Consider the following 16,529-nt stretch of genomic DNA (forward strand, 5'->3'; position numbering starts at 1 on the left):
ACTATTTCAAAATACGCTATTTTGGATTTCTATTCTGAAACCGCGTATTTCGAAATAAGTGTACAGTATAGACATGCCATTACTGGCCCTAGTGTAAGCGGGGGAATGGTCCCGCTCTTGTGGGGAACTTTCCTGGCTTCTATACACCCCGGTGAAATGAAGCAGCGAAAGGATCTGAGTCCCCGCTCCCACTTCCTTTACCCCACGGCTCCCTGATCCTGAGGGCTCCCCCTCCACTCTCCTGAGTAGCAGAGCCCTTGAAACCCCAACAAGGCTGGGCCCAGGTTTCCTGGGGCTTAATCCCTGACCTTGTAGTCACTAGGGGCAGGAGTTAGGGTGTCCCCACTCCGAGGTGCTCTCTTTACACTGCAGGCCTTCTTGGCCCAGTGATCACTTCATAAGGTTCAAAGTGTCGGGGACTCGAACCTGGACGGCCTCTGTTCGTTGTCTGACCGCAAAGAGACAGGCAACACCAGCAAGATCCAATCACAAGCTCTTTATTGAATGGTGCACACAACAATAGAGAGCGGCCCGTCTCCAAAGTGAACCAGCCCCGATTTCATTTACAGGTAGGCTTATATAGACAGTTCCGTCGCGTCATAGACTATTCGCCCAAGCAACCAACCCCCCTTTATTAGTTAGAAACCTCTAATACCCATGCATACCTGGCCAACTATACACCATGGCCTTAAGCAATTCATAATGCATCAGCAATTTCTTATCAGCCCAAAAGACAGGTACTGGGCAATAAGGAGACAGTTCGTTATGGCCAAAGGAGAACAGAAACAGGGAGTTTGGAACAAATGGGGAGAGCAGAAACAGGGAGGCTCCTTATCAGTTCTCAAAACAAACTGTTCCTCATCACAGCAGGTACAAAAATGCAGCTTCTTGCTTATCTCATTTTGCAACTTGAGCAAGCGTGTAGGATGCGTCCTTGCTTGAACCTATTTCCAGTTCTGCCCAGGGACTCACCCAGAAACCTTTGTTACATTTGCTTTAGCATAACTGCACTAGGCCTATTTTCCTTAGGGCCTAACAGTCCCCCCTTTGTCCCTAGAGTACCATGAAGGGACTCTTGGGACACAATGTAACAACTTACTACTTGGTGGAACACACCTTAGTGCCTATCCAACATCCACAACGAATTAGGACATAGAGAACTACCAAACCACAAATAACAATGACAGCGCTACGAAGTAAGTTATGGAGCCAACCACCGACATTTGGAAACCAGCTAAACAGGTCGCTCCACTAAGAATCCCCTTTCTTTCCTCTATGATCTTTTGCTACCTGCATAAGATGATGCGCTCTTTCTCAAGTGGCGTTATAAACGTCGGGAATATACACACAACACTCTTGTCCTATCAAGGCGCATGTTCCTCCTTGAGAGGCCAGTAGAATGTCTAGTGCTAAGCGATTCTGGAGAACCATCTGCCGGATCTTTTTCTGCTCGGTAGCCAGATCAGTTAAAGCATCAGCAGTGGTATTAGCCATTATTTCCAAGATTCTTTGAAGCCTCATTACTCCTTCTCCTATTCGATAAAAGGCCCCTCCACAAGCATTGGGAAATGCCGCACAAACACCTGTCCAATCATTCACAGCCCGCTAAGTAAGAGGGCGAGATTCTTTAGCATCTGTCTCAGCGTCCTTCATATTCTTAATCTTTCCAGTAGGGAGATGAGGGCGGTAAACAACAGGTGGCTCCAACCAGGCCAAGTAGCAGGATCTACTCCATGAAGGAGGAAGGGTCAAATATGCTTTGTTACCGCACACTCAGTATACTCTAAATAAGGGTGTGTTCCACGGTGCCCAACTACGGGGTGCAACCGGTGTTAGAGGACTATCAGGAAAATAACAAGCACAAAGCAATCGGTGATCAGGTCTCTGATCGCAGTGAGTGCAATTTAAGGGAGAACAGTTATAGGAATTATTCACTTGAAATGGGATACACAAGGAAGGGTCTATAGTCATCCAGGTAGGGAGAAGTGAGATAGAGACTCCATTGGGGATTAGATATTTCAATTTCTTCCCTTCCACTTGATTCCCATGGCGTGAAAAGTTATATCGTGTTTCTATCTTTTCAAATTGATACCCAATATGTGAGATATTATAATAAATTTCGCACTCACTTTCACCAACCCACAAGGTGTTAAGCGTAGAGGATCCCTTAAGAAGACACCATTTACCGGGTCGTTGCCAGACCAACAGATATTTGTCTGTATGGATTCCAGCATTCTCCCAAGTTATATTCTGGGTGCCCAAAGGATCTCTCCATGATGGAGTCCAAGTCATATTCGCTGCGCTAAGTGCAATAGGAATCATGGGAAGGCCTTTTTGACTATCCATTGGCATTAAGGAGCAAACCCAGCAGGACACATTGCGTAATGCAGGCATGCGAGCTTTCATTTCATGAGCAAAGCGCAGGAAGGTATTAGCCTCTGATGCTCTTATATTCTATACCACCAAAAAAGCAAAGCAATTAACAAAAAACAGAGTAACACACAGAGGGCCCCGAGAATATAACAAGGCCATTTTTCAGATTCTTCAGCAAAGGGGCACCACCGATCTAAGCTCTCTTCAACCGAAGCTTCAGGTCGTCCAAAGGGATAGCAGTCCATTTGCTTCGGACACCAGTATCGTCTGCTTCTGGTTCACCCGTTTCGCGGTGGGGTGAACGTGCGCTGCTCCCTTGAAGTCCGACGTCGTCTGCTTCTGGGGAACCCTTTACTAGGTCGGGTTCCCTAGCGGTGCTCTTCTTGACCCTGGTATGATGTATCCAAGTGGGAAGCTCTTTTACCCGGATTGCAGTGGGGCTCACTAGAAGAGTTTCAAAAGGTCCTAACCACTGAGGCTGTAGCGGAGTCTTCTTGTATGCTTTTACCCAGACAGGATCACCTGGTAAAATAGAATGAACAGCTTCCTACAACGGTAAGGATTGAGATTGTGCTGAATATTGCTGCAGTGTTATTAGATGTTGCTGCAGCCTCTTTACATAAACTTCTGTTTCATTTGTTAAATCAGTGTCATTGGGAATCGAGATTAAAGGAGCAAAGGTTGGGGGTACATGTCCAAACAGAATTTCATAAGGTGCCAATCTAGTCCTAGCACTTGGAGTTGTTCGAATGATGTAGAGAGCTAGAGGGAGGACCTTAGTCCATTTCAACCTAAGTTCTTGGCATAGCTTTGTCAGGAGATTTTTCAAAGTTCCATTCATTCGCTCCACCTGGCCCGAACTCTGAGGGTGCCAGGGAGCGTGAAAAGCCCATTGGGTTCTTACGGCTTCAGTGAGCTCCTTACAAATCTTTGCAGTAAAATGAGTGCCTTGATCAGAGTCGATTATTTCAGGAGGGCCAAATCGTGGTATGATCTCATTAAGTAATACCTTGCATACTGTAGTCGCAGTAGCTCGAGTGGTGGGGAATGCTTCCACCCATCCAGTGAGCTGATCTATTATAACCAACAAGTGCCGTTTTCCTTCAGAGGGAGGTAAATCTGTAAAATCAATCTGTACATGCTGCATAGGTCTGTGAGCCCAGCTACGCCCCCCAGGCGGTGCTAGTTTGATCACACCTTTTGGGTTGCATTGCTGGCACAAGGCACACTTTTCCACCACCCTCCTGGCCACTTCATGAAGTCCTGGAGAAACAAACTGCCTTAAGATGATTTGGGCTATCTTATTTGCTCCTAAATGAGTATTGTTATGAACTTGTTGCACCACTTCGCTCTGATGACTTTTAGGTAACACAAACCGACCACCGCACTCCCACATTCCTACTGAGTTGGGCTGAGCTCCCCATTTCTTCCAGATCGCCTTTTCAGTATCTGGGGCTTGTTGCTGCCAAGCTACTAAAGGGGAACATAGATCCAACTGAGTTCCTTGTAAAGCAACTGCCTTAGCAGCCCCGTCCGCAAAGCGATTTCCCACTGACACAGGATCAGTCTGTTTAGTATGAGCCCTGCAGTGGATAACTGCAATTTCTTTAGGAGCCTGAATAGCCTGCAATAGTTCGGCTATCTCTTTTCCGTGAGCAATCTGTGATCTCGAGGAAGTAATAAATCTTCTCTCTTTCCAAATAGCTCCAGTAGCATGACACACCCTGAAAGCATATTTAGAGTCTGTGTAAATGTTAACCCTTTTTCCTTTAGCATACAGACAAGCTGCTGTTAGAGCTTGCAATTCAGCCGACTGAGCACTGGTTCCGGGTGACAAAGGCTTTCCAATTAGCACTATACGACCATCTGTAACCGCATACTTTGAATGCCGAACTCCATCCCGGACAAAAGCAGATCCATCAACAAACAATTCCAACTCCGGATCAGATAGAGGAACATCAGTGAGGTCAGGTCGCGGAGTTGATACCTGATCCAAAGCCTGTAAGCAATCATGTACTTGTTCCTGCCCCTCCTCATGGGGTAACAAGGAAGCAGGATTTAAACTTGCACATCTCTTTAGGGTAACCCCATGGGTCATTAGCAGAGTTACCTCATACTTTGACAGTCTCTGATTAGTTAAATGTTTATGCTGCTGTGAGTTCAACAAACTAGCTACAGCATGTGGAGTGTGAACAGTTAAGGAATGTCCCAAAACAATTTCTTGAGCCTTTTCAACTAATAGTGCAGCTGCTGCTACATTTCTAAGGCAACCTGGGTGTCCTTTAGCCACTGAATCCAACTGTCCTGACAGGTATGCTACAGGTCTGGGGCTACTGCCAAAAGATTGTGTTAACACTCCAGATGCCACTCCCTTTACTTCATGAACATACAAATCAAAAGGCTTGCTATAGTTAGGGAGTCCTAGCGCAGGAGCTTGAACGAGGGATTCTTTCAATGCCTTAAAGGCTCGTATTTGCTCAGAGTTAGGGTGTAAAGGTTCTTTAGCCCCCTCCTTTGTCAGTTCATGTAAAGGCTTTAGCAATTCCCCAGCCGAGATAATCCAAGGACGACAAAATCCAATCATGCCAATAAAACCCCGTATACCTCGCTTGGTGGTAGGAAACGGGATTTTAACTATAGTTTCAATCCGTTTGGAATCTAGACTACGTATCTCAGGACCCAAGGTATACCCGAGGTACTTTAGTTCTTGCTGTGCCCACTGCAGCTTTGTGGGGCTGACTTTATGTCCTTTAAGTGCCAACTGATTAAGCAAATAAACACAGTCACGCTCATTATCCTCTCGAGTTCTTGAAGCTACTAAAATGTCATCAACATAAGTCACCAGAGTAGAAGCAGCTGGCAACTGGACATCCTTTAAATCTTCCGCCAAAACCCTGGCAAACACACCTGGTGCTTCCACATAGCCCTGGGGCATTCTAGTCCATGTAAGTTGTCCCGGAGGTCCAGACCTTTTATCCCTTTTCTTCGCAGTACCAGGGACCCTCCACGTAAATGCAAAAAGATACTGCTTTTCTGACGCCACCGGTATGGAGAAAAAGGCATTTGTCAAGTCCATACAAGTAAACCATTCCGCCTCTGGTGGTACCATTGCCAAGATAGTATTTGGGTTCGGCACCACAGGATGTTCAGGAATAACATACTGATTGATAAGTCTTAAATCTTGCACCATTCTATACACAGGATTTCCATCAGGACCAGGCTGTGGTTTTTTTACAGCTAGAATGGGGGTGTTACAAGGAGAAACACATGGCACCAAGATCCCTTTGTTCTTAAGACTCTGTACAAGAGGTTCAAGTCCTTTTATTGCCTCCAATTTAAGAGGATACTGCCTCTGAGCAGGGGGAGGCACATTGCTTTTTACAACTGGATTTAAGGGTGAAGCAGATTTTACCAAGCCCACATCGTGCTTTCCTCCCCACACTATAGGGTTAACCTCATTTTGGACTCGGAGAGGAAGTGTGTTATAATTGCTACCAATGAGCTGTGTTAACAAATAAGCTTTTTCAATCGGGAATCGAAGGGAAATACTCTCAGGGGTACAAAAAATTTGTGCATGCAATTTACACAACAAATCTCTTCCTAACAGATTTACGGGACCATCCATTAACAGAAAAGAGTGCTGAACAGAGATAGGACCCAATGTAGCCATACAATCATTGGTCATGAAGTGGCGTTCAGGTCTCCTAGTAACCCCCACAACACATTTTTCTATTTCACTTTTTGGTGCCGCTCCCTTAGGTACAGCCGAATGAGAAGCTCCCGTATCCACTAATAATTCAAAGGTTTTCCGTCCTAATTTAAGGGGAACTACAGGAAATCGTGCATCACACTTAAATCGTATCATTCCGGCTTCGTAAACCTCAGGACCCTAGGGGAGCGGCACCTCCCTTCATTCCTGATCCACAGGAAACTGACCCACCACTTCAGGTTTGTACCCGGATTGCAGCCTAAGCGGGCATTCTCTCTTCTAGTGTCCTACCTCACCACAGCAATGACACTCATTAGAGCCACGGACACCACTACCTCCACGTCCTCGTCCTCTACTCACTCCACCTCTACCTCTTCTAACAGACCCTCCTCGACTATTATAGTTCCATCCACGGCCTCCACCTCTGCCTCCCGATGCGGCCACAGCCATAGCCAACAACGACACTTGATCCCTCATCTCTTTTTGCTCCTTCTTCCTTTCTTTTTCTCTCTTCTCTTCCCTGGCATTATACACTCTCGTTGCAATGCTTACTACTGCAGGTAAACTCTTCCCTTCCATCCCGTCCGGGAGTTCCCTAAACCTTTTTGCAATGTCCTCTGCACATTGCGCCATAAAGACAGTCTTTATCATTTCTTTGCCAGACTCCGAATCAGGATCCAGAGTGCTATGTTTCCTGATTTCAGTTGTCAATCGTGTACAAAAGTCGGAGGGATGCTCATTAGGGAATTGGATACATGCAGTAACCTTGCTCCAATTGGGGGTAACCTCTCCCGCTGCTTTCAGTCCCTGCAAAATAGCCTGTCGGTAACGGGCCAAACTAGTCTTACCCACATCCACATTCGGATCCCAGTTGGGCTCAGCAGTGGGCAGGTTTCCTCAATTCTGAGTCTCATAATATGTCCTAGCCTTTTCTTTAACCTTTTGCTTTTCATCCTCGGTGAGGAGAGTATCCAGCAATTGGTTTACATCAGCCCAAGTTGGCAAGTGGGTGGAAAAGATAGTGCGAAACGTTCTTTCCACCTCCTCCGGGTTATCCCGGAGTCGTGGCGTGGAGCGTTGCCAATGTAACAAATCAGCTGCCATAAACGGGACATGGGTGTACGCTATTGCAAATGTCCCATTATTCTGGGGAACTGGGTAAGCTCGCAGAGGAGCCATGTATGCTTCCAGAGTCCCTGGTAACTTCCCAAAAGCTGTCATAAAGTTCCTAGGGGGCTCCCCCTGAACTGGGGATGCCATCCCAATTTTTCTCGGCTCCTCAACTATTGCTTTCCCAGCCTCCCCAAGCAATCTTAGGCTTACCCTTCGTGGCATTGCTGTAGGAAAGTATTCATCATTCTCTGTTTGGGTTTCCGGGGCATAGGGTGGGGGTGATTTAACAGATTTTTCTACACACACAGCCTGCAGAGCCCTTTCAAATTCCTTTGGTTTGTAATTATACTATACAAATAAATATTCCATTTGTCCGGGTCTAAGATTGACCAGTATGTCCCTCAGGGCATTCATTCTTTCTACGGAAAATGTCCCGCAGTCTGGCCAATCATTATCCGGGGACAAATTAGCAGTGAGTGAAGGCCATTGCGTTTGACACAAATCCTTCATTTTAGATTTTGCTAGACCGGCCGTTCTAGAAATGTCCTTCCAATCCCTTAGGATCAGGGTCAACGGGGCGTCCCCCGGGCACTTACTGCCGCCCTGTCCCATCTTTTCCAGCCAAAGGATCCTTAACCCAATTTCTCAATACTGAGCGCTCGCTTACCTCTCCAGGGACTTTAACCCCGAACACTCCAGGGACTTTAACCCCGAACACTCCAGGGACTTTAACCCCGAATACTTCAGGGACTTTAACCCCGAATACTTCAGGGACTTTAACCTCGAGGTCCTGGATCCTACTCAACGGGTAGGTGATGTTGCTGGATTTCTGCGGGCCTCAGCTGGTTCACAGGACACGCCTTATCGCCGGAGCAGGGATCAGGCCACCTGGCAAGGCTCCTCAAAACCGGAGGATGCGCGCTGCGTTGCTTCGGAGTCCGATCCTCTGCACCGGAGAGTCAGACGGGTCCCATCTGGGGTGCCAAATTTGTCGGGGACTCGAACCCGGACGGCCTCTGTTCGTTGTCTGACCGCAAAGAGACAGGCAACACCAGCAAGATCCAATCACAAGCTCTTTATTGAATGGTGCACACAACAATAGAGAGCGGCCCGTCTCCAAAGTGAACCAGCCCCGATTTCATTTACAGGTAGGCTTATATAGACAGTTCCGTCGCGTCATAGACTATTCGCCCAAGCAACCAACCCCCCTTTATTAGTTAGAAACCTCTAATACCCATGCATACCTGGCCAACTATACACCATGGCCTTAAGCAATTCATAATGCATCAGCAATTTCTTATCAGCCCAAAAGACAGGTACTGGGCAATAAGGAGACAGTTCGTTATGGCCAAAGGAGAACAGAAACAGGGAGTTTGGAACAAATGGGGAGAGCAGAAACAGGGAGGCTCCTTATCAGTTCTCAAAACAAACTGTTCCTCATCACAGCAGGTACAAAAATGCAGCTTCTTGCTTATCTCATTTTGCAACTTGAGCAAGCGTGTAGGATGCGTCCCTGCTTGAACCTATTTCCAGTTCTGCCCAGGGACTCACCCAGAAACCTTTGTTACATTTGCTTTAGCATAACTGCACTAGGCCTATTTTCCTTAGGGCCTAACAAAAGCAAATACAATTTATTAAACATCAACTGATTAAAGAGAATAGAATAAGAAACAATGAGAATGGTTAAATGAGAACACACAGCCCTGCTCTGTAGCACAGGGACATCAACACAGCAGTCTGCAGAGTGTAAGGACAGTTCACAGTCTCTTCCTTAGAAGCCCTGGATGTGCTGCAAGGGGCTGCAGGCTGGACACGCTTGCACTGGCAGTGACCACACAGCCTCAGTCTCTAAGTGGCCAGACCCCTCTCCCAGTCCAGAGCCTTTCCCCACACTTTGCAGGTCCCAGTAGCTCACCACATCCAGCTGCAGGCTGTGCTGCTTGGCCAGTTCCAGCTCCTTGTGTTGTTTCTCTGTTCCTTTTGGCTTTCTGAGCACTGCCAGTCTGCTGCTCAACACAGGGTCTGCACTGCTTGGCCTGTCTGTGTCTGGTTCTGTCGCTGCAGGACTTCTTCTTGTACTCCTCTTTCAGCTCTCTGTCTTTGCAGGATCTCTTCTGCACACAGCTTGTTTGTTCAGAGACAGAGCCAGAACAATCCCCACTTACAACCTGTCAGTCAGGCTGAGCTGGAGTGTTGACTGCTTTCCATTGTCTCTGGGGTCTGTCAGTCTCATGAACCCTTCCCCTTCTGAAGCTGGTAAACCAAAAACTCCCACAGAGTTTTAGTAAGGGGTAACAGTCCCCTTACACTAGCTACTAAAATTATTCACCCCGCATACACATGCTCACATGCTCATACACACAACTCTACAGATGGGATATAATTACTAGCCTCTGTTGCTCATGCTAGTCCACGGGCCTGGTGTTTTAGACTTGAGGAGAGGAACCGAGTCATGTCAGTGCACACTGAATCGTGTTGGTGCACACCGAAGTTCCTAATAGAACTGAAAGACCCAATTGCACCCATCTTTTTACATGTTTTAGTCCATTGATCATGTTTTGTCCCACTGCTCCAGGCCACGGTATGACCATGAGTTAAGGGCAGAAGCAAATTCAATCTTCTTTTCTTGATGGGGCTTTTGTCTCTCTTTCTTGGGTGGCTTACAATGCAGGGCTCACTTAAGGTAGTGCTGGCAGCTGGTCACGTAGGGTACATCTACACTGCACCCAGAGCTCGAAATAAGTACACAACGTGAGCTATGCAAATTGTGTAGCTTATTTCGAGTTAATTTTGAAATAGCTTATTTCAAAAGTTGCATTGTCTACACAGTACTTATTTTGAAATAAATCACTATTCTGAAAAATCCTTTACTCCTCCTGGCATGAGATTTACAGGGATGTCGGACTAGCGAGCCCGTTATATTTTGAAATAACAGGCACACTCAGAAGATGCGGAATAGCTATTTTGGGATACCTCTGGTATCCTGAAATAGCACTGCAGTGTAGACACAGCCTGAGACAGGCTGGCATTGGGGACTGATCCCATTGCACACCCACCCACATTCACATTTTTAAATATTATACACACTCACACCTAACTTTAAACAGAGTTAAGGCAGTACAAAGTTTAAAATGGGATTTTAGTTACAATATATAAAAAAGTTACAATAACAGATTCTTCAAAGGCAATTCTTAACAGGTTTCTCACACATTCATCCAGCAGTGTTTAACAGTATTTATTCATAAAATTCCATTACTAAAAAAATGGTTCACAATTCATGAGGTTACATAATTATATAGATATGTGTATATCTATATATATATAGATAGATAGATAGATATTATATAGATATTATGTAGATATAATTCATTTAAAGGGGGCTTTCATTCTGCAGCCCTACAAGAACATTATCAATAATTTATACAAGATGTCTGAAAGGTTTGAGACGGAAAAGATGCAGGTGTTGGATACAGACTAAAAGCCCTAAAAGCCACAAACCCAAAAGAAGACCATAATGCTTTTAATACGAACCTTGTTTAGAAAAGAAGTGTAGGCATCTGTAAAATAAAACACTCAAAATTAATGGCAGAAATGAGAATTTTATAATTATGCATACAAATCAGAAGTCAATTAATGGCAGAAATGAGAATTTTATAATTATGCATACAAATCAGAAGTTCTTCTACAAAGAATTGTAGAAGCAAGAAGGGAAGCAAAGGAATATATGCAAAATTTCTATGGCCAGCATAGTTAAGGACAATAAATAAGCATTTTTAATATATTAGGAACAATCCTAACAATGGTATTAGTCCATTACTAAATAAAAATTGTAGAAATACCAGTAGTAAATCCAGAAAAGGTAAAAGCTGGAATAAAACAACTTAGGCTGACTTACCCCAGTAGTATAAGTAAAGCATTAGGGTACATCTTAGTGGTTTGAGCATTGGCCTGCTACATGTAGGGTTGAGAGCTGAATCCTTGAAGGAGCCGTTTAGGGATCTGGGGAAAATCTGTCAGAGATGGTACTTAGTCCTGGTGGGAGGACAGAGGACTGGACTGGATGACCTCTCAAGGTCCCTTCCAGTTCTATGAGATAGGTATATCTCCATGCTACAGCCGAAATAAGCTACACAACTTGAATTATGTCAACTGTGTAGCTTAAGTCCCAATAGCTTATTTCAGCTTTTGGCATTGTCTGCACAGCAGGAGGTCCCAGAAAGAGCACTCTTCCTCTGACTTCCCTTACTCCTTGTAAAATGAGCGTGTGCGCGCACACAGAGGGAGAGTCGATGCTCTCTCACATGGAGAGGTTGTTGATCGACCAACCAACCTGACCATTCCTGCCTGGTGCTCTCCATGCCTGGCTGGGCCCCCAGGACAGATATACCTCTTCTGCTACCTGGTGCACCATCTTCCAGAGGTAACATATGGTGGTTGGAATGCAATACCACATGCCCCCGGTAGTGGGATCTCCAGGGTGCATCCTGGGACTGTGGAACCACTGTGCCTCCTTAGGGCTCCAGTCTGTGCTGTCTCTCACAGTGCTTTGTTAGTGGCAGTCAGCAAACCCCTTCAGCTGCTGTTATCACTCAGCACAAAAGCATGTGGACATCACACTTGCTAGATTGCATGAATGCTCCCAGAGCCACTCATGAATCACAGAGATAGGAACCAGCCAAATCCTCCCCAGCATGGTGCCTGAGGAACATACCATCTTGCACTACTCCAGATGAGCAGTGCAATTTTATTTATTGGTTCACCACTTCTTCAGTGGAAAATGGATTTACGCCAACCTGTGTAACCCTGAGAAGATGCATCAGGGAAACTCGTTGGTAAAGACAAACAATAAAACAAATTTACTAACTGCAAAAGATAAATTGTAAGTGATTATAAATGAGACAAAAAGTCAGTGTTATTTACAGTCTAAACTCCCAATTCTATTAGGCTGGGCAACATCTAGATCAGGATCCATGGCACCTTGTCCCTGAGGATGCGGCTTCAGGGATCACAGGGGAAGGCTGGCACGACATAGCAGCAGAAGTCATGTCCTCTCCCCTCTGCCACTCCCTATGGTGGCAGGAACAGAGTGCACTGGGTGAATTCACTCACTCTGCTTTCCATGGATCATTCCAGACAGGGACTTGAGTCCCCTTGTCTAGATTAAGCAGTTTTTCTCACCCCCATTGGATACTGTAATTTACACGAGTTTCACCTTTGAAACTTGGGGAAGTCTCCCCTATTGGAGTCTTCTGTCTTCTCAGCATGCGTCTACACAGCAGGGCTTAACTCAAAATAATCTATGCAAATTGAGCTGATCTCTGCTGACCCCGGGCTCCATGCTATGCTGCCGATTTGAAATGCCATGCAGAGCCTAGGGTTATCTGGGGACTTCCCGGCTGACCGTGGATTCTGTGTGGCATTTCCCCAGAACCCAGGGTCAACTGGGTATTTCCCAGTTGATCCAGGTTCTATGGAAATGCCGTGCGGAGCCCAGGATCAGCTGGGGAGACCCCAGCTGACCTTGGGCTCTGCACGGCACTGCCACTTTGAAACTCCAGTGTTTCAAAGGAGCAGCACTGCACAGCTGAGCTGGGAATCAGCTGTGTGGTGCTGCCCATTTGAATGCCACCTTGGCATTTCAAAGTGGCTGCCACTTTGGAGTATCCCGTCTTTCCCTCCCTTTGCTGCCTCTATCTGATAGCGACAGCAAGCGGGGGGTCGACTAGCTGACTGCCTATTCAATAAGCATTTGCTTATCAGATAGTCGACTAGTTCTTAACATCCTTAGTCTACACAGCACTTATTTCTAAATAGACCACTCTTCCTCTGACTTTCCTTACTCCTTATACAATGAGGGTTATAGGAGTCGGAGTAAGAAGTCCTCCAGCTTGACAGCATTTTGACATTATTTTTAAATAACTGCCTGCTGTGTAGATGCGGACTAAGTTATTTCAAAATAATGCTAAATATTTCTTAATAATGTTGCTGTGTAGACGTACCCTCAGTGTCCTTGTTGCTTGCAGCATTACGCCGAGGTGGGGGGAGGGGGAGGAAAGAAGAGAAAGGCCGACTATGGATGGGATCGATCATGTGTTCTAATGTGATTTTTTTCATTTTTTTTTCTAAAAATACTTTTGTTTCTAGATTGTGGCACAGGAAGATGTGTACCAGTGAGCATGATTCTTCATCATGTGTTGACCATGACTGGTAAGTCTGACAACTTCACCATTAACTGTAGGGGGCAGTTTCTGAACTTGTTAAGAGAAGCAGTTTGATTTTCTTGGAGAAGGAAATTATACTTAGGAATGTTTGTAGGAGAAATAATTAGAAAAAGAATTCCAGGAATGATCTAGGAAGAATCCTGGAAGGATAATTTCATATTGAAATGTGGAAGAAAGGCAGGCAGGTGGTTGTTTTTAATTTTTAAATAAAGTTTGGATTAATTTGAGAGATTTATTTTACCTGATTCAACTACTACAGCAGGGTGTGGAACCTTTGCCTGTGGACCACACATGGTGCATCAGGGTTAGATGCTGGTAGATCATCAGACAGTTTTTTACCAGAGTGTCCACAGGCACAGAGCCCAACAGCTCACAGTGGTTGTGGTTCAGCATTCCCAGACAATGGGAGCTGTGGGAAGTAATGGCCTGGCCCATGCCACTTCCTGCAGCACCCATTGGCTGGGAATGGTGAGTCTTTGGCACTGAGAGCTGCAAGATTTCACGCCTGTGGATACTTTGGTAAACTAAGGATCTCATGGCCTGCCAGTGGCTAACCTTGATGAACTGTGTGCTGCTGGAAATAATTGGAAATAATATCCTCCACTTATCTTTTATCTAGCAATTTATACCTCAAAGATTTTAATTTTATTAATTAAAATATGTTCTACATGTGTTTTACAATGAGATATGGTAATTATATCATTCTCCCTGCCAATCAAGTTTCATGTCATGCATGATTTTCTTAAAGAATATTAATGGCCATGTCTGTAGCATTCCATGGTATCTACTTCACAAAATATATGAAACCGAACACTGGAAAAAATCTTTCTTCAGTTACATTTCTCTTCCAGATGCTATAGTTAGATTTGTCACAAGATGCTAACACTAGTTCAAACAACACTAGCCCTTCTCTTTTCATTCTGATAATTTAGGTCTGTCACATGACTGCATGAAAATCAGTCAACACAGAAAGCTAAAGAGCAGATCAACTGAGGTGGGTATGAAATGTAGAGTCCTGGAAACATAACCATGTCACATACCTCTATGATTTGTGTAGAGGGTGTCTGCGTTTTGCAAAGAGCTTTAAGATTTTAATTTAGATTAGCATTGTTAACTGTGCAACAGAAATATAATAAACTGATTCTTGCTGCATGGCAACACTACACTTGTGATGGTCAGTAATGGAGAAAAGTATCAAACTGTGGATGGTGTTGTGTTAGAGCAACTATGAGCTTTTCAGATAAGGGCCAACAGATTTCAAATTGGATGAAGAGAAGGATTGTTTAGTTTAACTTTTATTTTGATTTCTGACTCAAGGAAAATGTGTTAGATTCAGATATGTCAGTTCCGGAATTATGAAGTATGAACAGGGACCAAATGCTGTCATGCTCACTTAGGTTGTACTTGTAGGTACATGACATACAAAACAACAGCCTGCAACTGCTGTAAGTCTATCTGATAAGTGGTAAATGTCTAATATTCAGTTACAGCTTATAAGTATTCTGCTTAGTAGCACTTTTGTATGAATTCTTTTGGTCATTTGTTACACAAGTGAATCCCAGGAAATACAAGTCTGAGGTTTTACTTCACAAATAGACAGAGGTGTACTTGTTAACAGTACTTGTTAATCTGGATCCTAACCCTGGGGGCTTCTGAGGCTAAGAGGAGTTTTGGCGAGAAACTGTTTTAGACCAGATTTGTAGCCTGTAAGTTTTAGTCACTAGGAACTGTTGTATTTTATTTTATTTCCGTTTCTATTATCCTTGCTTCATATCACTTGAATCTCTGTTCTTTATTAATAAGCTAATTCATGGAGTTACTAGGAGTTCCTCGCAGTGCTACAGAATAAAGTGTGTATCCTCTGCTGAGCTAAAAGGCTAGTATGTGCACTGTCTGACACACCATTTAGCAGCAGCCAATCTCTCTGTCACTGAGGCAGAGGAGTGACAAGATTACTCACAGTTCTGGATTCCCTGAGAAAGCACCCTGAGACAAACACATTTTCTCCCATTTCTCACCTGATATATGTCTTTATATCGGACATGTCTGACAATAAGGGTTTCCTGTAGCCCATTGTATTCTCTCATTCATTTCTTCAGGGAATGATATGGCTATGTACAGGATCCAAGTATTTAGGTGCCTAACTTGCACTAATGTCAATAAGAGTTATGTGGCTTAAATATTTGTGAGGATCTGGGTATGGGTGCTGCTGGGAGATGCTACATGGGAGTGTAAGAAACTCAGCTAGTAACTTGCAGAACTGGGTACGTTAGTTGGTTCTCTTTCATATTGTCCTCAGGCACAGATGCCAAGTTTTGCAGTGTTTCATGTGTGACGTATTATACAAATTATGTAATGAGTTAATTTGCATGAGCATAAATGTCAGTTTGTGGTCAATGGTGTCAGTGGTGGGTCTAGATATGAGACTGTACAAAACTTGGCAGCTATGGCTAGATGCATGCTGGAGGGGGTCAAAGTAGATGGATGAATGTTTGGAAGGTGGTCGTGTGTCTGGGATCAATGGGTGCTGGAGTGTGGGAATACTGGGTGTCTGGTGGAGACAAAAGCTAGTAGTTTGTCCTTAACCTACCGTCTCCATTATCACTGTTGCCTCCTCTTCTGCTTGCCTTTACAGCTGCTTGTCTGATTGCTCCTTTCCTACACAGACTCAGAAGGGAGCAGTCACAAAAATAGTTTAAGGTGGCTCACAGTTTCAAGTCTGAATACTTGACCGAGCAGGGCTGGAAATAAATACATGACAGAGCTATCACATGCATGTGTTTCATATGAACTTTGCGATACTCGGCAACTGTCACTTGGAGTATAGTGGTCAAAAATTAAAAAGGGGCATCAACTGCTTTTTGATTAGGTAACCTTAATTGGTGCTAAAATCATTTTTGGAAAGTGCAACTGCAATTGTGTACCTCATGGGCCCAGAGAGAAGTTTCCAATGCATGTATCAATCTAACTGTGTCATCCTCATTTTCCTTCTGGTGCAAGGATGCTGATCCTGGAAGTGTGTCAATACACTGGTTGCCCAAGATATCTAACATCACCCCCAGTTCTATTAAAAATAGATTGGTTAATGGGCCAGCCTCTCCCTCTGAGTAGAT

General features: G+C 44.6%; 1 protein-coding gene and 1 pseudogene across 1 annotated transcript in view; one reads left to right on the forward strand and one right to left on the reverse strand.

Moving 5' to 3' along the window:
- ARHGEF10 (Rho guanine nucleotide exchange factor 10) overlaps positions 1-14,458 on the forward strand; it is a 190,385-nt gene extending 175,927 nt beyond the window's left edge. Inside the window, exons 30-31 of the mRNA XM_089777077.1 lie at positions 13,340-13,402; positions 14,349-14,458. Coding sequence (XP_089633203.1) covers positions 13,340-13,402; positions 14,349-14,443 — 158 coding nt within the window. The 3' untranslated portion in view covers positions 14,444-14,458. The remainder of the gene's footprint in view (positions 1-13,339; positions 13,403-14,348) is intronic.
- Positions 6,094-8,794, reverse strand: LOC149524640 (uncharacterized; annotated as a pseudogene).
- Positions 14,459-16,529: the final 2,071 nt, after the last annotated feature.

Source organism: Pelodiscus sinensis, chromosome 3 (assembly GCF_052426305.1).
Source record: "Pelodiscus sinensis isolate ZL-2025 chromosome 3, ASM5242630v1, whole genome shotgun sequence".
NCBI classification, from domain to species: domain Eukaryota; kingdom Metazoa; phylum Chordata; order Testudines; family Trionychidae; genus Pelodiscus; species Pelodiscus sinensis.